At 37.7% G+C, this 23,044-nt stretch overlaps 1 protein-coding gene across 3 annotated transcripts; it reads right to left on the bottom strand.

The window, feature by feature from the left end:
- Window positions 1-1,556: 1,556 nt before the first annotated feature.
- LOC117920448 (DNA-(apurinic or apyrimidinic site) lyase, chloroplastic) lies at window positions 1,557-21,169 on the bottom strand. Of its 3 annotated transcripts, none has more exons than XM_034837985.1 (12): window positions 21,062-21,169; window positions 20,466-20,655; window positions 20,288-20,388; window positions 19,580-19,659; window positions 19,159-19,401; window positions 18,647-18,972; window positions 17,568-17,678; window positions 3,716-3,853; window positions 3,531-3,578; window positions 3,144-3,224; window positions 2,736-2,895; window positions 1,557-2,175 (listed from the first exon to the last, which is right to left on the bottom strand). In XM_034837985.1, exons 1-12 carry the CDS (start codon window positions 21,097-21,099, stop codon window positions 2,054-2,056), a joined length of 1,638 nt encoding a protein of 545 aa, XP_034693876.1. In that variant the 5' UTR covers window positions 21,100-21,169; the 3' UTR covers window positions 1,557-2,053. The 3 variants fall into 3 exon arrangements, with proteins under 3 accessions (XP_034693876.1, XP_034693877.1, XP_034693878.1); XM_034837987.1 differs by having other exon boundaries at window positions 1,685-2,175; window positions 20,466-20,647; window positions 21,062-21,143; XM_034837986.1 differs by lacking the exon at window positions 17,568-17,678.
- Between the last annotated feature and the right edge of the window lie 1,875 nt (window positions 21,170-23,044).

The following is a 23,044-nucleotide window of genomic DNA, read 5'->3' as shown; positions in this document are numbered from 1 at the left end:
TTAAGACAAATTTATCTTTATTAAAATAATAGTATACTCTTAAGATGTAAATGATACAAAGAAAGATGTCTTTGTCCACAACAGAAAGACTCTCCTATGACGAACTATATAATCATTGGATTTATACCAATGAACAAAAAGAAAACACACTAAGAAAGGAGTTTATAACGAGAATCGAGGCTCTAGACAATGGATCGCTTACTCTGGATGTACTGGAAAAAAGAACTAGATTGTGTAATGATGCAACTAAAAAAGAATACTTGCCTAAAATATATGATCCTTTCTTGAACGGACCATATCGTGGAACAATCAAAAAAATGTTTTCACCTTCAATCATAAATGAAACTTCCAGAGAAAATTCCATAGAGAAGTTTCGCATAAATAAGATTTACGGTATCCTTTTTGCTATTGATTATCGAGAATTTGAACATACATTTGATAGAAAATCATTATCAACAAAAATGGGTTATTTTTTGAACTTAATCAATCAATTTACTATAGAATCACCATCAAATTTGAATTTGAAAAGACTTTCGTTATTTCCAGAACAAGGAAAAGTTGATTCAGATTCAGAAGATCAAGCAAAATTTTTAAATTTATATTCTTTTTTTTTTACTTTCAAATTTAATTAAAAACTATTAATTACAACTTATTATTGAAATTAAAAATATATACTTTAATAATAAATTATTTATATTTAAACTTAAAATTATAGTATTATTTCAATAAACATGAATTGATAAATATAATACAATAAATGAATATTTTATTTATCAATAAATTAATAATCTTAAAATAATAAAATTATATGACATACAAATAAGATATAAAATTTTATAATTTATTAATTTAAGATATTTAATTTGTTGTTTTTTAAGATATTAATTTATTTGTATTATAACAAATTTATCTTTATTGAAATAATAGTATACTCTTAAATTTCTATATATAGATTTTTTGATAAAATTAATTAGAAAAAATCTACTACAAAATATAATTTTTAATAGTTTCATCAAAGTCATAAAAAAATACCCACTAAATATTTATATAGTGAAAAAAATACATATATAACCTCATATGCCTCAACAAGGAAAGAAACTATGGATAAATTTGACATAATACAAATAAACCAATATCTTAAAAAAAACAACAAATTATATATATTAAATTAATAAATTATACAATTATATATCTTATTTATATATTATATAAATTTATTATTTTAATATTATTAATAAATAAAATATTCATTTATAATATCTTCTATCTATCCATTTATATTTGTTGAAATAAAACTAGATTTTTAAACTTAAATATAAATAATTTATTATTAAATATGTATTTCTAATTTCAATAATAAATTATAATTTAATAGTTTTTAATTAAATTTTAAAGTAAAAATAAAAAATAAAATCTTAGTTGACAATTGAAGTTTTAGTTTAAAAATAAAACCTCAATTGTCAATTAAGGCTTTTATTAAAATTTTGAAAAAAAATATATTGCTATAGCACGTGACATCAAAAAAGCTAGTTTGAATATAAATTTCATAAAAGTGGTCAGATGTAAATTTTTTTTTTTTTTAATACATGGGCCATTTTGACCCAAAACTTCATCTTTACGGTTGCATTTTTAGAAGGAAACAAGTGACAGAAACTGCTACAACCACCAAAAACCTCCACCCTAGTACCCTACTAACCTTACAACTTCCACTACATGGCAAGGCTCAAAAAACAATAGTGGCTACAGAGGCCAGTCCCAAATATGATCAGCGATTATTACCATAGCTAAATCTTGTGGTCTTTGAGACCAGGTAAATTTCAACAAAATTTCCTCCTAATTTCTCCCATACACAAGTTTCAATGATTTCCAGGGAAAAATTAAAAATTGATGCCAAAACCGTAAATAAGAGTCTTCCATTAAAATCTGACTTCTGTGTTTTTACCCTCATCACCATGAAGATCTGTTCCCAAGGTGTGATTTTGTGCTGATCACCAAAATATCCAATCCAAATCGCCATCAGCAATTGGACAAGCTGCTGTTTGCAAAACTAAAACTAGAGCTTGAGAACGAGGCCAATTGGACAATGATCACTTCCACCAATGTCAGGGAGGATGTATGAGTCATGAACCTTGTCAGCTATGGATTCTGAGACAAGGAAGTAGTCCAGCCGCCACCCTGTTTTTACAATTCAATATGACTGAATAAGGGAACACAGAAATAACAACATATCAAATGGTGTTAATCCCATTTTAGATGCCTTCAGATAACATTAGGCGGTGTTGAAACCAAATGTTCATGAAAATGCAATCTTGACAAAAATCAAAAGTTAAGAATCAATATATGTAAAATTAATTTTCTGATATAATGAATATAGGCATATATGTAGTGTTGTGTGATGATAAACAAAATATTACATTAAAATTGTATTTAGATCCAACGAGACATTATTAATTTTCAATTAAAAGTTGATCAAAACTTAATTCATATACGAACTAAACATAGATGATTAAAAACAGTTTTGTACTCAGATCCCAACTTTTCCCAACAATAGAATGGGGATAAGTGGATAACTAGTTCCTAGAAAATTAATTCCTAGAATTCATAACCCAAGGTTTTCTATTCCCATTCCCTACCTTCTGTAAACTAAAAACGGCCCTAAGAAATGCAATCTGGTTTATCAAGCAATACAGGAACAACATTACAAACAAAATAGAGCAACAAAGATTGTAGAATACCTTTATTAGATTTGCGGCAGCCATTCCTATAACCCCAGTAAGTATAGCCAACAACACCAGGGTGTTGCTTTCTAAAGCTATCCACAAAACCCTTAGATAAGAAATTCTTCTCAAATGATTGTCTTTCTTCATCAGTAAACCCAGCACTTTTTCTATTTCCCTATGGATAGATGAACAATTTAGAGAATATGAAAATATTAAGGTGAAAAAGTGAACACAAACTCAAAGATGAAAATAAATTCCAAGAAATGTACAAAACTGAACACTGTTTTTAACTCTGTTCCGATCAGAAAGCAAGAAAACTTGCAACATCCAAGCAGATAGCCAATTGATTGCTTAGGATATGCTTGGACGGGAAACCGTAAGAGAATATACAAGAATTATTATATCAGAATCTTGGTCACTTACAGCAGGATCATGAATGTCTATCTCTTGATGAGCACAGTTTAGATCACCAGTCAAAATGACAGGTTTTGACTTTTCGAGCTCCTGTATGAAGCACAGGAAGCAGAAATAAGCATTAGCACCCAACCAAAGGAGCTGAGTATTGACTACTATATTTAAGAATAATGTTATCACAATTTTAATAAAGAATTAGAGAGATCTTTCTTCTTTAAAGGGGTTGGTCAGACATCCAACATAGATAACGAACAATTCTGCAGCTTGTAAACAAAAACAGAACAAATCACCAAGAAAATGCTCCAACATGGGAAATACAAAAAATAAGATATGCAAAGGGAAACACCCCACAGACAATATACAAAACGATAAGAAAACCAACAAAAGAACACTCACTTTCATATAACTTCCAAGAGCTGAATCCCATTGTGTAACCCTATATGACTAGGATAAAAAGGAGGCATCAGTCTAAGAATGTTTTATTGTAACAAAAAATAAATAAATTTAAAAAATGCAACAATATATATACACATTTCTCTGAAGAACAAATAGCCTAATACAAGATGTGCAAGGTCAATTACCAGTCTTTTCAAACCATCTCCAGAATTAGGAACATATCCACCTAACAAATAAAAAGATTCAAACTCTGCTGTCAGGAGCCGTCCTTCACTATCGTGATCTGATATGCCTAGACCATATCTGACTGAAAGTGGCTTTATCTGGTAGATTAAGTGATGAGATTATCAGCAACTTAAAAGACCAGATACCAAAAAGGAAAAAAGCATGCCAATGCATCTAATTACCAGGCAGCAAATTATGATAGTTAGGAAGTATGGAAATCAGCAAAAGTAGATTTCACTAACTTTGCACCCCCTGAAAAACAAGACTAAAGTGTCTTCCTTATGCCTTGCCCAAACCTCAACTTAGTTTTCATTACCACCCTACTCTACACTTCCCACCCACCTAGGGACATTATCGTTGCTCTGCCTGTATGCTGTTTTCTTTTTCAATTTTCAGATGATAACAAGAGACATTACCTGCATTAAAAGTGCATAATAAATGCATGGAGTGTGTGTGATGCATCGTAAAATAATTGTACATCACTAATACACTTCAATTTTTTTTTTCTTCTGCATTTTGCACCTTTGAGCCGTACACCTGTGTCTTCAAATTACAGTCATTTTTTTTTCTTTTTTTGATAAGTAAAATTACAGTCAAGTGAACTTACTATTTTTTTTAAATATAAAAAGGCCACAAATCCTGCTATGGTTCATAGAATAAAAAGCAGGGTAAACTACGAACTATGCATAAAACAAAATTAATCAAGATGAGAATGTTGAGATGGTCAAGTGGGATGTCTAGGAGAGATAAGGCTAACAATAATGATTCATTTCATTCATAGGTATCTTCACTAGGGAATGGATATCTTATATCCAAGTATAAGATTACCATGTTTAGTTGCATGAAACTTTAAAAGTTTTAATTGCTTCCAATATTTCTTCAGATTTGAGAAAATCCCATACCCATGGAAGACTTGGTATTTTCTTTTTACCCCCATTTCTAGGGAATGAAGACAAAGGCACATGGACAACTTATTTACATGTTTTTCCTTATTTATAATTGAAGAATTTCTGAATTCCTTTATTGATTAATGATAGGTACACACCATACACATATATATACACAAATAACTGAATAAGAAAAAATCAATCTAGCTTGATTCTCTCCTAAAATTAGGAAACAGAATCATCTAAATGATCTCTCCTTTTTTATTCCTAACATACTTTCCTAAATTAAAAAACCCTAACTTTGAATGCCAAATTTCAACACTCCCCCTCAAGCTGGAGAATATATATCATATAATCCCAGCTTGCAAGTTAAGTCTTCAAAGTTAGGCCTAGGTAAAGCTTTGGTGAGGATGTCTGCGGTTTGGTGCTTGGTAGGAACATAGTTCAATCTAACCGTCTCACTAGTCACCTTCTCTGTGATGAAGTGTCTGTCAATCTCAACGTGCTTGGTCCTGTCATGATGCACGGGGTTCTTTGCTATGCTTATAGCTGCCTGATTATCACACATCATCAGAATTGGAGATGAACTCGTTTGCCCCAGTTCACTAAGAACCCTTTTTATCCAAATCCCTTCACAGATTCCCTGTGCAAGAGCTCTGTACTCAGCTTCTGCACTACTTCTGGCTACAACTGATTGCTTCTTACTCCTCCAGGTAACAAGATTTCCCCAGACAAAAGAACAATATCCAGAAGTGGACCGCCTGTCAATGATGTTTCCTGCCCAATCCGCATCTGAGTATACTTCAGTGTCACGGTTCTCTGTCTTTCTGAAGAATAGACCTTTCCCTGGTGTCATTTTTAAATATCTAAGAATCTTGTAGACTGCTTCCATGTGTTCCTCAGTGGGGCTGTGCATGAATTGACTTACAGTACTCACTGCAAAGCCAATATCTGGCCGAGTGTGTGAGAGATAAATCAAGCGCCCGACGAGCCGCTGATATCTCCCCTGTCTACCGGTGTACTTTCTTTCTCGATACCAAGTTTCTTCTGACTATCCATAGGAGTATCAATTGGTTTGCATCCAAGCATACCGGTCTCCTTAAGAAGATCGAGTATGTATTTTCTTTGAGAGACTACAATTCCCTTCCTTGATCTAGCCACTTCCATACCAAGGAAATATTTCAAATTTCCAAGGTCTTTAACTTCAAACTCCTCTGACAAATACTTCTTCAAATTCTGTAATTCCTCCATATCATTCCCAGATAGAATAATATCATCAACATAGACTATCAATATGGCCATTTTCCCGGCATGAGACTTCTTGACAAATAGAGTATGATCAGCCTGACCTTGTTTGTAGCCCAGCTTCAGGACTGCTTTTGTGAATCTATCAAACCAGGCTCGGGGAGATTGTTTAAGGCCGTACAAGGATTTTTGGAGTTTGCAAACCTGATTCTTTGCCATACTTCCTTCGAAACCAGGTGGTATTTCCATGTAGACTTCCTCTTCTAGGTCACCATTTAGAAACGCATTTTTTATGTCCAGTTGTTGCAAGCACCAATCTTGATTGACAGCCAATGAGAGAAGAATCCTGATAGTGTTCAGTTTTGCAACAGGAGCAAAAGTCTCCTGATAGTCTATCCCATAGGATTGTGTAAACCCTCTAGCTACCAAACGAGCCTTGAATCTCTCGACTGATCCATCTGCTTTGTATTTTATGGTGAAAATCCACTTGCACCCCACGGGCCTCTTCCCAACCGGCAAATCTGTGATAGTCCACGTCCCATTCTTCTCAAGTGCATCAATCTCATCTTGTACTGCCTTCTTCCATTCTGAAATTTTTAATGCCTCTTGTATTGTGTTGGGAACCTGAGTATCATCAAGAGAAGTAGCAAATGCTCTGTAAGATGGTGATAGCCCTGCATATGTAACATAATTCCCAATTGGATGATCTGTACATCTCCTAACACCCTTCCTCAATGCAATCGGCAGAGTAGAATCATCAATGCTGGGAATTAACACCTCTCCAGCCCTATCCTCACCTATGTTCTCTTCAGGAAGACTTGAATTGGAGTCAATATATTGGCCATATGTTGACTGTGATCCGTGCTCTAATTCCTGTCTTTTCCTCCTCCTGATGTAAACTTGTAAGTTCTCATTAGCAAGTTGTGGGGCTATAGGTTGAATAGGCATGGGAGACTGGATGGTCACAGGAGATGGCTGGACTGATGACGGTATGGGTGTGGACAACTCAGTGGGCGCGAATTGGAAAGGATTTGGTGACTCTGAGTGAAAAGAAGGTACACCCTCAAGAAGAGACTCCCAAACTTGATGTTCATTCATGCTCTCCCCCTGAACATGAGATTTGGGATAGAAGAAGACATGTTCAAAGAAAGAGACGTCCATGGTGGTGTAAAATCTTTTGTTGGTTGGAGAATAGCATTTGTACCCTTTTTGGGTTGGAGAATACCCTAGGAAAATGCACTTATTGGCTCGAGGAGCAAATTTGCTACGATTTTGAGGATACACATGAACGAATGCCGTGCAACCAAATACTTTGAGTGGTAAATCAGAAGAGGCTGCACGGGTGTGAGGAAATTGTTTTAAGAAAAGTTGACGTGGGGATTGAAAGTTAAGCACTCTGGATGGCATCCGGTTAATCAAATAAGTAGCTGTGAGAATAGCTTCCCCCCAGAAATAGTTTGGAACATTAGAGGAAAACATAAGGCACCGGGCAACCTCCAAGAGATGTCTATTCTTGCGTTCAGCCACCCCATTTTGTTGTGGGGTGTCAACGCAAGAACTTATGTGGATAATGCCGTGATTTTGAAGATAAGTACTGAGACTACTAGTAAAATATTCCTTTGCATTATCTGACTTGAGGACTTGAATTTTGGAATTGAATTGATTTTGAACCATAAGATGGAAGGTTTGAAAAATGTGCCCGACCTCTGACTTTTCTTTCATAAGGAAAACCCATGTTACCCGTGTATGATCATCAACGAATGTCACAAACCATCGAGTGCCAGAAATATTTTTTATCCGGGAGGGACCCCACACATCACTATGTACTAGAGAGAAAACAGTCGAAGGTTTGTATGGGATTTGAGGATAGACTGTTCGAGTATGCTTTGCAAACTGACAAATTTCACAGTGATACGATGCTGGATTTTTATTGATAAATAATTTGGGAAACAATTTTGCAAGGTAAACAAAGCTAGGATGACCAAGGCGATAGTGTAACATTATAATCTCACTATCTTTATTGACCTTAGAATTTGACACAGAATTGAAAGACTCTAACATACTCTGAGACTGTACGCAACTTGCTTGAGAGACTTGGTTTGAGAATTGGCCACATGAGAGGAGGTAGAGCCCGGAACACAGTTCAGCACTGCCAATCATCTTCCCCGACTTCAAGTCCTGAAAAACACACAAGTTTGGATAAAATTTAGTAACACATTGGAGATCACGGGCCAATTTGCTAATGGACAAAAGATTACAATCCAAGTTTGGAACATGGAGAACAGAGTCAAGATATAAGTCTTTAGTAAGTTTTATAGAACCTGTCCCGGCAATTTTTGACTTTGAACCATCAGCAATATGGACGGATGAATGACCATTACTTGGCTTGTAATTTTGAAGAATGGTAGCATCTCCTGTCATGTGATCAGAAGCACCTGTGTCCACTATCCATGACTTCATTCCTCCTCGATTAGCAGTGAAGGCTACACCGGTAGTACTGCCACTGCCAACTTGGCTTAATAGTTTCTGTAGCATCTCCATCTGCTCTTTGTTGAATGGACTCGGCTCGGGAACAGATGTGCTCTCAGAGTTGGCAGCCACGTGTGCTCTGCCATCTCTGTCAGACCGTGGCTTTGGTTTCCAATCAGCCGGTTTGCCATGAAGCTTCCAGCAAGTCTCCTTATAATGGCCTGGTTTCTTACAATAATCACACCAAGGCCTATCCCGTTTCTGACGATCTCCACCACTACTATTAAATGACCGAGCAGCAAGGGCAGAGGCATCCAATGTTGGGGCAGGTTGCTCTTTGGATCCCATCATCACTTTCTTTCTACTTTCTTCACGTCTAACCTCTGAAAAAGCCTCCCTAAGGCTTGGCAGGGGTTTAATGCCCATGATTCGGCCTCTAACATCATCCAATTCCCTGTTTAGTCCTAGGAAAAACTTGAACAGTCTCTTTTGTTCCACAATTTTCCTGTATGTTGCGGCATCATCAGGACATTTCCATGAGTGAGTCTCGAATAAGTCAAGGTGCTGCCAATACCTTGTGAGTGTGTTGTAATACTGAGTAACTGTCTGCTCTCCTTGGCGGAAGTCATGTAGGGCTGATTCAACCTGAAAAAGTTCTGAAATATTTTCAGAACTTGAGTAAGTTTCTTTGGCTGCATCCCATATGTCCTTTGCAGTCCTAAACAGCAAGAAATTTTCACCTATGTCATTGTTCATGGAATTGATAAGCCATGACATGATCATGCTGTTTTCAATCTTCCACTTCCTGAAACCCGGTTCTGTAGTTTCGGCATGGCTGCTTCTCCAGTGAGGTACTCATCCTTTCCTTTACCGCAAATGAACAGCAACACAGATTGTGACCACTGTAAATAGTTATGGCCATTTAATTTGTGTCCTGTGATGAGAATAGGAGAGGAATCACTGCCACCAAGGTTTGGAATTTCAGATCTGCCTCCTAATTCTGGTGACGTGACGCTGGATACTTGTGATGATGCCATTCCGTATTTTGTCATGGACCGGAAAGGTAGAAGAACACTTCCCAAGGCACGTGCAGGGATTGGAGTTGAGGAAAAATAGCCGGAGGACGTCGGAAAAACTGATCGGAGGGCTCGCGGAGGCAAAAAGACCCCAAAAGAGGCACTTGCAGGGCTTGGATGGCAGAAACAGGTACGTAGGGTGGCTGGTCGGCGTCAGGCGAGCTTGGAGTAGGAAGCGCGTCGCCGGAAAGTGGCTCACGCGCCCTCACGCGCCGGCGCGTGAGATGCAGTCGCCGGCCGGAAAAACGCGCGTGGGCGGCGCGTGGATGGTTTTCTGGCTCCGGTGTTTTGGGAAAAGTTGTAGATCTCCTCCAGACGCTCCTTGCGGTGTGAAAAAAACCGTCGCCGGAAAAGTTCGCCGGAAAAGTTCGCCGGCGGTGAATGTTTTTCTGACGACGATTCGACTGATCGGAAAGCGTTTTCTCCCTTGGCTCTGAGAACAGGGACTAATGACCGGAATGAGAGATGGTCGGTATTGAGAGATGGCCAGAGAGATTTGGCCGGAATGAATGATGGCCTGAATACGAGGTGGCCAGAAGGGATTAGGGTTTCAGAAACCTGGCTCTGATACCATGAAGAATTTCTGAATTCCTTTATTGATTAATGATAGGTACACACCATACACATATATATACACAAATAACTGAATAAGAAAAAATCAATCTAGCTTGATTCTCTCCTAAAATTAGGAAACAGAATCATCTAAATGATCTCTCCTTTTTTATTCCTAACATACTTTCCTAAATTAAAAAACCCTAACTTTGAATGCCAAATTTCAACAATAATTAAATCCATTTTTTACAAATCTGACTTGGGGTTTATTATGTAAATCTATATTAATTCCCAAGTAGTTCCCAAGATAACCAAACACTAAAATGAAAATAAACATTGACAAGAATTTTGAAATTTAAATCCTAAATTCCAGGGATTCATTTCACAAAATATAATTTAGATTCCTAAGTTAGGGCTGGTGAACTAGATGCACCCTAAGTGAACTTGAAAACTCACAAGTAGAAACCAGTTAGAATATAAGAAATGTAAGTTTAAGAGATTAGCCTGAAGAGATCTAAATCATGCTTCAATCTGAGATCTGGAATTTATAACACATAGAAAATGCAATTCAAATTCCATTTCATCTACCCAAATAGTTGCAAGAAGAAAACATGGACAGAAATTATAATGTATTGACAACTTGAGATTGTGGGTCTAACTTACCAGATTTAAACCCATAATTCAGGATCTTGATAAATCAGTCACTGGTGTGTTATCCCAAATATTCCTGAAGTATCCTCAAATCTATAATTCATTAACATGCAAAATTGTAACGTTGATACCCTCCTCCCACACAATTTTTTATGTTGTTATTGCAAGAACAGCCCAGAGTTTTTGCCATTCAAAACCACTTGAAGCTTAGCTACTGAAAGCTCAGCATGGCATTTTCATCAAATAAGCAAGTTTAGCTGTTGATCAAATATATGAATTGTGTGGGCAATTATTATTATTATTATTTTTTTTTTATCAGAAACAAAGAAGATTATATTAATAAAAGAACAAATACATGAGGGAAAAAGAGACAAAAGAAAGAAAAAAACCAAGGGAAGGATGAGAGGTCCTTCCTACACAAATACCAAAGAAAACACCCAACAATAGAAACCTAAAAACAAAAGAAACTCCAACAATCTTCAAACTCTTGAAACGCAAACCCCAATCCAATTGAGTTGTAGAATGCTTAGAGGAACTCCTCTAAAGGCTTCAGTACAAGAAGCCCAAAGAGAAGAATAAAACCGGATCAAATCCCAAATCGTCTCTTCCGTTCTCCCTTTATCCTCAAAGATCCTGTTGTTTCTTTCTTGCCACACCATCCAAATCAAAGTAAGGCAAGCAATCTGCCAAAGTGTCTTGCCTCTTAATGATTTCCCCAAGCCTTTAAAAGAAATAACCAACATGTCTTCAAGGCTCCTTGGAGGGACCCAAATCATACCTACTAGATTGAACAACCTGTGCCAAAGTCCAATGGTAATGGGACAATGAAGGAAAGGTGATCAACCGACTCTCCATTTCCTTTGCAAAGAATGCACCATTGAGGACAAAGGGCTTTGTAGGGTCTTCTCAATTGCAACTTGTCATTAGTGTTTACCTTCCCATGAGCTACTAACCAAGCGAGAGCCTTAACCTTTGAAGGGACTTTTGAGCTCCATAAAAACTTGGCCGGAAGGAACATTAAAGGACTTGAAACTCTTGACAAGGCATAGAAAAAAGATTTCACTGAAAACGAGCCTGACGAAGACAAAGACCACGCTCTTGAGTCTGATGAAGAAGGGGAAAGAAGCACAGAATTTAGGGAGGACATTAATCTCTGAAGGAGATCAATTTCTGAATCCGTTAGATTGCGGCGAAAGTTAAAATTCCAAGACAATGGTAAGGAATTGCCAAGAACATTTGAAATAGTGAGGTTTTTCACAGAAATAACTCTGTAGAGATCAACAAATTGAGAACACAAAGTTTGGTTTCCCCACCAAAGATCTTCCCAAAACCGAATTCTCTCCCCATTGCCCACCACTAGGCGGACAAAAGGGGAGAACTCCTGGAAAACTTGAGCAATAGCCTTCCAAGGACATCTGTGAGACCATCTAACCACCATGTTGGCGTCCCATCCATTAGGATGTGTCCCATATATACTCGCAATAACCTTATGCCAAAGACCGCTCCTTTCTCTAGGGAACCTCCAAAGCCATTACCCTAAGAGGGCAATATTTCTCATAGAAGTCTTCCCAAAGCCCAAACCTCCCATCTCCTTTGGTCTACTAACAACCTCCCATCTGATTAGGTGATCTTTCTTCCCTTCCCCGGCACCAGACCAAAGAAAATCCCTTTGCATCTTCTCAATCTTTGAAGCTATAGATACAGGGATTTTAAAAAGGGAGAGGAAGTAGCTAGGGATGTGAGACAGACAAGACTGAATTAAAGTAATCCTCCCTCCCAAAGACAAATAGGCCTTTTTCCACCCATCCAGCCTCCTCGAAATTCTCTCAATCACTGGATCCCAAAGCCTATTGTCTTTGGGTTCCCTCCCAAAGGGAGGCCTAAATAAGACAAAGGCCACTCTGATACTCTGCACTCCAAAACCAAAGCCAAACTAGACAACACCTCCTGCCTAGTGTTAATACCTGAAATGGAGCTTTTCTCTAAGTTGATTTTTAAACCAGATACTTGCCCAAAAACCAAAAGGATAATCTTAAGGTTTTGAAGAAGGTCCAAAGAGGCTTTAGAGAAAAATATGGTATCATCAGCAAACTGTAACAAGGACACTCTAGTCCTATCCCTCCCCACTAAGAATCCCTCAGTTAACCCAGTTTCCTCAGCTCTAATCATCAACCTACTTAGAACATCTGCTACTAGAGTAAAAAGGAAAGGAGAAAGAGGATCTCCCTGTCTCAAACCTCTAGAGGCCTTAACCCAACCCTTTGCATTCCCATTAACTAGGATAGCAAAACTAGAAGAAGATAAACAGCCCCTCATCCAAAACTCCATTTCTGGCTGAACCCCTTCCTTTGAAGCACATGATCTAAAAAGCCCCAATCCACATGATCATAGGCCTTCTCAAAATCAATTTTGAAGACAACCCCTTCCTCCCCTGACCTTCTTTTCTCATCCACCACTTCATTGGCTATCAATACAGCATCCAAAATTTGTCTCCCTTCCACAAAGGCTCCTTGAGAGCCAAAATTGTTTCATGAAGAACTTTGCGTAAACGCCCTGATAAGACCTTAGCAATTATCTTATATAAACTTGTAACCAAACTAATAAGTCTATAATCTGAGATTTTAAAAGTTTGGCTTCTCTTTGGCACCATAGCAATGAATGTCGCATTTGTACTTTGATTTATTACCCCCTTAGTGTGGAACTCAAAAAACACCCTCATAAGATCCTCTTTTATCACATCCCAACACTCTTGATAAACTGCTATAGTAAAGCCATCAGGGCCAGGGGCCTTTTCCTTATTCAATTGGAAAACTGCCATTCGAACCTCCTCTTCAGAAACGGTCTATCCAACCAAATTGCACTCTCTTCAGAAATAGGGGCCCAATCAATCCCTTCAATCTTCCAAGATTCACCTTCGGGTTTGGAGTAGAGATTCCCAAAGAAATTTACAATCTCCTCAGAAATAATCTCAATGTTATTTAAAGTCTCCCCCCTCTCAGAAATCAGAGACTTTATGAACTTCCTGCTTCTTCTTCCAGTGGCCACTCTGTGAAAAACTTAGAGTTGCAGTCCCCTTCTTTAATCCACTTAACCCTAGATTTTTGTCTCCATTGTACCTCTTCCTTCAATAACAAATCCTCTAACTCCTTCCTTCTTAAGGTCCTTTCCGAAACCAGATCAAGATTTAAATTCCCTTCTTGTTCGATTCGATCAATTCTGCCTAAGTCCGTAAGAATGAGCTTTTTCCTCTCTCTTAAATCTCCAAAGACCACTACATTCCACTCTTTCAACTTTGATTTAATAAACTTTAATTTCCTCATAAACTTGTAACCTTCCCAACCTTCAACTGTACACTCTTGCCACCAATCTCTAAACTTCTCTTTAAACTCAGGATGGAGCAACCACATATTCTCAAACCTAAAGGAGTCGGCCCCCATTTTAAAGGATTAGTTTCCAAACAAATTGGGCTATGGTCAGAGGTCCATCTAGGAAGGGCCTCTTGAATACTTGAGAGAAAAAAGAATCCCACTCAGAAGAGAACAAAAACCTATCTAACCTCTTGCAAATAGGATCGACTTGCATGTTTGACCATGTAAAAGCCGCATTCCTAAGAGGGGGATCCAACAAACCACTTTCCTTATAAACTCGTCAAAACACCTCATGTTGGCTGTTAACCTAGAGTCACCCATCTTCTCAGATAACCTCCTGATCACATTAAAATCCCCTCCTACGCACCACCTTGGGAAAGTCAGACCATGCAGGTCTTGAAGCTCCATCCAAAAGTCCTTCCTCCACACAGCCTTATTCGGGCCATACACTGAGGTTAACCAAAAAAACCCTTCCTCATCAGAGTTCAATTTTACAGTAACAGAGAAAGATCCTAACACCTTCTCTGAACACTTGAACTTAATTGAATCCCACAATATCACAATCCCCCCCGACGCCCCACAAGCAGGAAGAGCAACCCAATCCAGACTTTTACCTTTCCAAACACTACTCACAAACCTCCTATCCCAAATTTCACGCTTTGTTTCCTGAAGCATCACCACATCTGGGTTTTGAGTACTTAAAAACCTTCTCACAGTCCTCCTTTTCTTCCTAGATCCTAAACCTCTTGTATTCCAACTTAAGATCTTCATGAAAACAAAAACAACCTAACACAACCCACACCCAGAACTAATCCTCTCCTCCAGTTCCAAAGTCCTTTTTCTTCTTTCTTCTGGAATAAACCTTGTCCTCAGAAAAAGCACTCTTGTTCTCTCCTTCCATACCTTTTCCATTATCCCTGACAATTCTAACCCTCAAACTCTCCAGAACCGACTGAACCTTGATCATCTTCCGAGGCGTAAGCCCCTCAACCTGAAAACCTTCCAAATGGAGGGTGGAAGGTTCTAGCACTGGGAACGAGGCCTCACCTGAGACACCACGCACCTCAGGGTTGCTAAGAGTTTCCCTAAGGAGAGGCTGGTCTTTAAATTTACGGTTAGAGGTTTCTAGGGGCACCACCACACCTTCCGAACAGGACGCACCACCACGATGGTTATTATACACCACAGGAGAGATAGAAACGGAACCACGCTGAACGGCGTAGCTTGACTCCAACGGAATCGAAGAGAAAGACTGACAGCGAGAAGGATGAACCAAAGAGACAGAGGTTTCGGGAATAAGATTTGGCTCAAAAGCCCCAGACAGAGGAAGATCTCGCTCAGAAACAGCTGAGAAAGGGGTACGCACCTCATTGAACAAATCGCATTGCAAAATCCCCTCTTCTCCCTCTGCCTCGCCGGTAGAATCTTTGGGTGTTTCAAAACCAGTGGAGAGATCGCTCTTTCTGGAGTGAGATTTGCCCCGAGAAGCGTCTCGATTTGTCTCCAGTGAGCCACCTCCTTCTAAGTTTCGCTTCGGGGTAGAAGACGCCTCCTCAAAACTCGGCGGCCCACTTCTTGCTCTGCGCCTTACGGAGACTGAAGATCCTTTCGGCTTTGCCGACACGTGAAGAAGAGCTTCCGACATTTTATTCTTTGCGGTGAGCCCTGGTCTTAGGAGCTTTGAAGACGAAGATGCACCTGGGCCGCCATTAGAGGATCCTTTATGGGCTGGACCCGCTAGGGGCCCAAAATCTTGCGCCTCAAGTTGGGCCCGTTCACAACGGGCTTCAAGGGCGTCTGGAGTTGGCCCGATATTGCTTCCCGCCATTGGGCCCAGCCTCCACCTTCCCTTTCCTTTCTCCCCTTAGCCGATTTTGAATCTGAAGAACGAAAATGGGAACGATGACGAGGCAACCAGCTATGGCTCTCAAAGGTCCTGTCAATAGCTCGTAGCCCCTCAGCGTTCTGTGGCTTCTGAAAGACGCAACCCCCGGCTGACCTCAGCTCGTCCTTGCTGCGATTCGACTCAGGCCTGATAGAGTCTTCTCCGTCATCTTCTCCGTCATCTTCTCCGGTGACTGTAACTGCAACCATGTGTGTCCACTCTCCATCTTCTACCTCTAATAGCGCTGGAAGCACTACATATGGAAGCATCTCCACCCACAATGTTACCTTCGTCAGATCAACAAGCTTTAAAGATTTCCTCGCCACCTTCGTTACCCTCCCCCACTGCTGCAATATGTGTCTCAACTGCACCTCATCCCACATGTGGAAAGGGAGACCTCTTAGTTCCAACCACCCCCGTTTAAATTTTCCATTAACGACTATATTCTCTTTTGGCGACCATCTCCTCAGAGCAATAACCTCTCCTCTCGCAGTGAAGCTCCCTTGTTCTTGAATCCACTGAGCTTTCCTTGCAGATTCCACAAAAAAACACCCTTTGTAAGCAGAAATGGGTGTTACAGACACCATTCCTTTTATCCCCACTCTTCTCGCTATAATTTTTCCAACCTCATACCAGTCTCGTATTTTCCTTTTACTTTCACAAACCACAACTCTTGCCCATTTTCCAACTGGCATCTCTGCACCAATCCTCGTTCCTTTCTCTGCAACCACATCAGCATAGGACCTCTCACCTCTATACATTCTTTTGCACTCTTGAGGCTTTTTTTGCTTCTCCTTCGAATCTCTTTCAGCTTGAACAGAGAACTCTTGGACTGAAACAATCACCTTCCTCAGATTTTCCCACCCACAGCCATTAACACCTCTTGGAACAACTAAGACCAAAGGTTTTCTCTTTGCAACATATTCTGTGATTTTCATATATCTCCCTCTGCTATTAAAGCATATCTCCATCAGATGAGTCCTAGTCTTGCCCCTCATTTTTCGAACGAAACCCCTAGAAGCCTCCAAATCCACAGCTTTCTCTAACTGCTCCACTAACCAACCCGTCTCCTCCTCTCCAAAACCTAAAGAAACCACAAAACCTCGGCTTCTCTCTGTTATTGAAATCCACTTTCCTCCATTGCAATCTTCAGACTTCACCTGAAAAACCTTTCTCTCCACTACAACCGACTGATTACAAATCATCTTATCCAAACAAGATTCAAAACACTATAGAGTGTTGAAACTCATGCACATGGGGAATATTAGGCATTCAAATGTTCTTTCATTCTCTCAAAAACACGAGAGAAAGGAGATTTTTAAGTGATAACCTTCCCACATCAAAAAATTCGGTTTTCCATTCTCTGGAGTCAAGAAGAGATCTACACCCCTCAGGCGTTGAGGTATAATGATGGAAGTAATTGTGTGGGCAATTATTAATACATATTCTTAGAAGCTAGGAGGGTCCAAAGTGCTCAGAACAGAGGAATCAGCTTAGGATAATGACATAAGAAATAACTGCACTTTTTAGTATCTTGATATAAAAGCCGCAATGATTTCTAATTCTGGAAGACTGGAGAGATGATTAAACTGCATTTCCACAAATGGAATAACACAAACTTAACAACCATTCTTCATCCATAAAATAGACTTTCTCCTAGAGAAAAAGAATGAACATACCCGTGAAATAATCGCAGTACCAGAATATCCAAGTTTGGAAACACTACATGTCCAAAAACTATTCTCATAGCCCTCTATGAGACTCCGTTTGATTGCTTCCACATCCTTCTCCTGTTCCAGGATTAAAAGGTGTATTTAAACTAAAAAGAAATGGCTATAAAAGACCAATAGGTAATGATAGGCAAACAACTATATGACACTAAATTACTACTTGCAAAACAAAGAATCATAAATAGCTCAAATATATTGACCTAGGTAAACAACATTTATATCTTGTAAATGTTTTCTAACTGAGCTAAGAAGTTGGAGGATGCAAGCTTTATCTTGATCTTGGCTTAGGCTTTCTCTCAAGGTTTAAGGTTAGAGGAGAAACCATAGTGAGTCAGGCTTCAGGATGCAGAAAGCCAGATGTAGAACCAAAGTGACACTTCACAAAGGCAAAGGTTTCAAAAAATATACATGAAGGCAGCAAGGGTAAAGGGGTAAGTCTCCTAATTTCTCAAGGTTGAGATAATTATGATTTAAACATAATGAAAAATAGGGATGGTACTTCAACAATGATCTGGTCAATCATTCTTGGTGGAAGATAACCTTCAGCAACCAAGAAATAACAAGTTCATTTCTCTACTAATGTACTATGCCAGAAACAATATTCATGTGTTACTTTGGTGCATCCTTGTGGCGTTTTTTTATTTTTTAATGGATTTGGTTTTTATTTATCAACAAAAAAAAAAAAAAAAAATTATGCGAGAAACAATCCAACAGAAGATTGCAAATAAACAAAAAGTTGAAATATATAATGAAGAATGTCTTTTCATCAAATTAACAATCACTAAATATATCATCATTCATAAATCCACCATACAATTTAATTGTCGATCTCATTCCTTCATAACTTGCAACACTCCCTGAAATGAAACCAAACTAGTTTACTTCAATTATGGAAAAATTATCTTGTCCACTTTCAATCCAATTTCATTCTGAAGCTATTATAAACAACTAAATTAAACAACAATAAAGCAAACAACTCAAGTTCTAATTAGGAATATGAATCATGCAATATGGTTAAAAATGCTTGCCTGCAGTTTGGTCTCTTGCAGAGACAAAACATCAAAATCTTCTCTTTGTGCCAGTTTCAGTGCAGAGAAGCCCTTCGATTTCAGCAAGCCTCTTAACCCATTAACATTCCAAGACATTAGTTTTACAAACTTGGTATCCCCTGTAAGAGGAGGAGGCCTCATGGTCCTGGGGTTATATGGAATCCAGCCCTCTTGAGGCTTCTTGTGGGTAAGAACAGTCCATGGTTCAGGTTCGTTCATAGATATATCAATTCTTTCAGTAACTGCAATCTGTTCGATACTACTTCTCGAGGATGCTTTTCTCTCCCCCTGATAGAGCTTGTTGCCTAGCCGTAACAACCACAATACTGTGTCATCCTCTTAGTCAAACCAATTGAACTCAAGTTAACAACATAAGCATATTTCTATGGTGAACTCTGTGAGGAGTGTGTGAGACTGTGTGACAAAGTCAAGACTTGCAGAAACAAATACAGATGACACACGAGCATCATTGGATGAATGTTTCAGAGTACCTGAAGCCTCCTTATTTTTGATTGATGGCTTCTCTTTTTCATTGATGATTTCAGTATTGACCTCAATTTTAGCCTCAACAGGAGACTGTTTTGCCCTTCTCTTACTCTGTTTAAGCCCAGAAGCATCTGAAACAATGTTGGCATTTTTCTCATGGTCTTCAACAGATAAATTCTTGGCCTTCCTCTTGGATGAAATATTTTCATTACAAAATTCCAGCTGTTCTTCTACCCGAGAACTTTCATCTGCATAAAAGAAACTCTTAAAATTTGGAACATATATGCATCTTTTGGTTCCCGAGAAGATGGAGTAAAAGAAGATAAAATTGGGAACTTTAGAGTTCCACCATCTCTGAAACCAGACAGAGCATCATAAAGCACCATCAAAGACATAAAACCTAGATTTCTTTGTGGAATGAGATACCAGAGGCTTTATTGTCCAGGAACGATTTCAATGCCAACACGAGATCTCGTTTACAGCCTTTGGCAGGTACTCCAACACTCCTGAAAAAACAAAACTATTAATAGACACAAAATAATAACATACTGCTGCAAATTACCCTTCATTTGACCATCAGTCTATCACCATGCACTTGACTGACTTCATCCTCTACAATTGCAAAGAGTCCCGAAAAAGAATATTACTATATAGAAGTAGAAATATCTCACAATTAATGCTGTAATTCACAAGGCATACAAAATCCACTTACTTCAATGAAGGTGTGTTCCAGATACAAGGGATCAGTTACAGAATCCTATTTTGCCATGCAACTCTATTTAGGGCCATATATTATTTCATATCATTCAGACAAAAAAAAAATTGTCATATCGTTATTCATAGACCATTCAAAGCATGTGGCTATGTGATATGTTTCTATAAATATAAATTGGCATTCATTATTTCATTCCCAATGAGAATAAAGTAGTGAGTGGAAATTGATCCATCTTAATTATAAACATTTCCACAATAAAGAAAAATCTATTAGTGAACATGTAACAAACCTAGATTTCCCGTTTAACCTAAAGGAAGCACTGCTTGAAAATAGGGAACTATATTAAATATAAAAAACCTAATAATGAATGGCATGCTGTGAAGCTGACACTTTCCCATTAAATACAAAAGAAAGACTACCTTAATGTTGTTGTCAGTTCTTGGACCGTCATTGCCTTGACTTTAGCCGGATCATCCCTGATGCTCTGAATTTCAATCGTTTGGGTTCTGGATGCATTTTCCTACGCATGAACAAATAATCATGAAGATGGTAAAGAACATCAAGCCAATAGTATTAGTAAATGGGACATTAAACAACCTCGATAACACCCTTTTTGGTATTTGGCCTACTACTCATGGAACTACTCTCTTTCTTAACTTTCTTGCTAGTAAGAGTTGATGACGATCCGGTCTCCGATGAATAGCAAACGAGTCTTTGAGACCCTGTTGTTCTAGCTTTCAGATAAACCAACGTTCTGGCTCTCAAACTCCGAGGAGTTACTGCAAAACTACAACATTCTCAGTCAATTTAACTATTGGCTCTGTTTGTGTTGATGAGAAACATTCCGCATGCAAAATTGTCCTGAGAAAAGTGCATTGCAAGAAAAATGGCGGCTTCAACCTCTGTTTGTTTCAACCAAACAAAAAAAAAAAACTAGCTCTAGTAGAAAATTTTGAAGGCAATTCCACCATCCGAAACTACTCCTCATCAAAACAAACGGTGAAAGTAAGAGAAGCCCTTTCAGGAAAGTGTTGATTCAAGCAAGTAAAGACATGGGTACTTTACTATGCTTGAACAAGAAACCATTTTTCGCGGGGAAAAAACTTTAGATTGCAAGCAAAAAAACGTCAGATTTAGGGTTTGGAATTTGCGGAAAATGAGAATATAAGCGTGTTCAAGCGGAGAATACGAACTGTGTAAGATTAGTGAAGCTCTGAAACCCTAAAATCATGTTTTTGAATCTCCACCTCCGGGAATTTGGATTTTCATTACTCTAATTTCATGCTTTTCTTCAAGAAATGCCTCACCCCACCTTTTCATTCTATATTCTACTAAATAATGAAAAATTTTAAAATAGAAAATCTTTAAATTAAAATATTTAATTCTTTCTTCGTGTAAAACTTTTCTCGATAGAGCAAACAACAAAAAATTATGTGTGTAGTGTGATTAATTGAATTTAATGTGAAGTTATTAAATAAAATAACATATATTTTATAATTATTTAAATAATATTAAATATAAATAAATTTAAATTTTATTTTATTACCTTTTAATATATTCAATTGTATTTATTTTATGTATTGTATAAAAGATATGAAGACGGATGTGCCTCAAGATCTCTTTAGTTAATGGTCAAAATTGTGACTTTGAATCATAAAAAACAATTATAGAAAAATGAAAAATGATTATTAATCAAAATTTGTTTGTTTTGTAAAATAAGTGAATAAACAAATGAAAAAAACAATGAGCATAAAATATGTATGTTTTACATCTTAATTTAAATTAACACATTCCATATATAAAAAATATAAAATGAAGATCAAATAACATATTTTATCCCATTATTAATCAAATTCATAACATATACGGTTATCTTATCTTATTTCTTGTATATTTTGTGTTAAACTCGGTATTGTAAATTACAGTTATATATGATCATATGGTAGTTATTTTCCAAGTTTAAACAGTAACCCGGGGTAGTATATTATGAAAAGATAAGAAAAAAAAAATCCTGGAAAGGGCATTCTACATTGGATATTTCTTATGAATCTTGTCATGCTCATCGGTAGGAATGACAATGGGGCGGGTTCGAGATAGGTCACCCACATCCCAACCCCGCCCCATTTATTAAAAACAATTCTCATCTTCATCCCGTTTAAAAAATTAAACGAGGTGTGGGGTGGGTACCCGTCTCTGCTTGCCCCATTTAGTTTTTTTTTTTTAAATTACTTTAAAATTTTTTAATTACATTAAAATAAATATATTTTATAGATAATAAAATTATTATATTTTTATAACTTATTTTATTAAAAAAAATTATTATTATTATTTATATATTAAAAATAGTAAAACAAAATTTTTAAATTTAATTTAATTTTAAAATTAATTTTATATATAATCGGGACGGGATGGGCAATACCCGAATTCACCCCGGGTTTAAAAAAAAAATCTCATACCCGTTTCAAATCTGTTTATTAAATTTAAACCTCGTCCTATTAGGGGCAGGGCGGGAACCCGCCCCCCATCCCTAATCACCAGAGATTATCTTCTCCCAAATTCTATGAAGCTTGAATTGTCATGACAAATCCTTGGCAGGAAGGTCTGATGGAAGGACCAAAGCAACAGAAGTAACATTGTTATATGCTTATATACTAGGGACAAAAAGGGCTTTCTAAAATCAAGTATCTAAATGCATGAGTGCTTTGTCAAGTCTCACAAACATGTAGAACTGTTCTTGAAATAAGTAAAGGAAAAAGAAGTACCACGGGTATGATATTGTCAAGTTATTTGCAGCAGAAAAAATAGTTGGAAAGTTGACTTGATTTGAGATCATTTGCCCCTTTTCAGGGAAAGAAACCAATGACATCATGGTCAGGTTGAAGGCCTTGTAATGACTGAATAGGATAACAAAAAAGAGGGCATGGATTTCAAGAAAAAAGAACAATGGTACAAGATTGGTGTCACAGATTCTTACAGTTGGGTAGGGCAATTTTTGTGTTGTAAAAAGGATCAGAGCTTTAAGCACTTGATCAACCAAGTGACTGGAGTTCCAAGCAGCAGTACCTGATGAAACACATATCCTGATATCCCCTCACAAGCTGTGGAAGTAGAATACGAGGGTCTCTCACCTCCTTGTAATTTTTATATAAAAAGGCCTTTTTCTAAGAGAAAAAAAA

This window comes from Vitis riparia, chromosome 8 (assembly GCF_004353265.1).
Source record: "Vitis riparia cultivar Riparia Gloire de Montpellier isolate 1030 chromosome 8, EGFV_Vit.rip_1.0, whole genome shotgun sequence".
NCBI lineage: Eukaryota > Viridiplantae > Streptophyta > Magnoliopsida > Vitales > Vitaceae > Vitis > Vitis riparia.
This window is presented reverse-complemented; position numbering and strand designations above follow the sequence as displayed.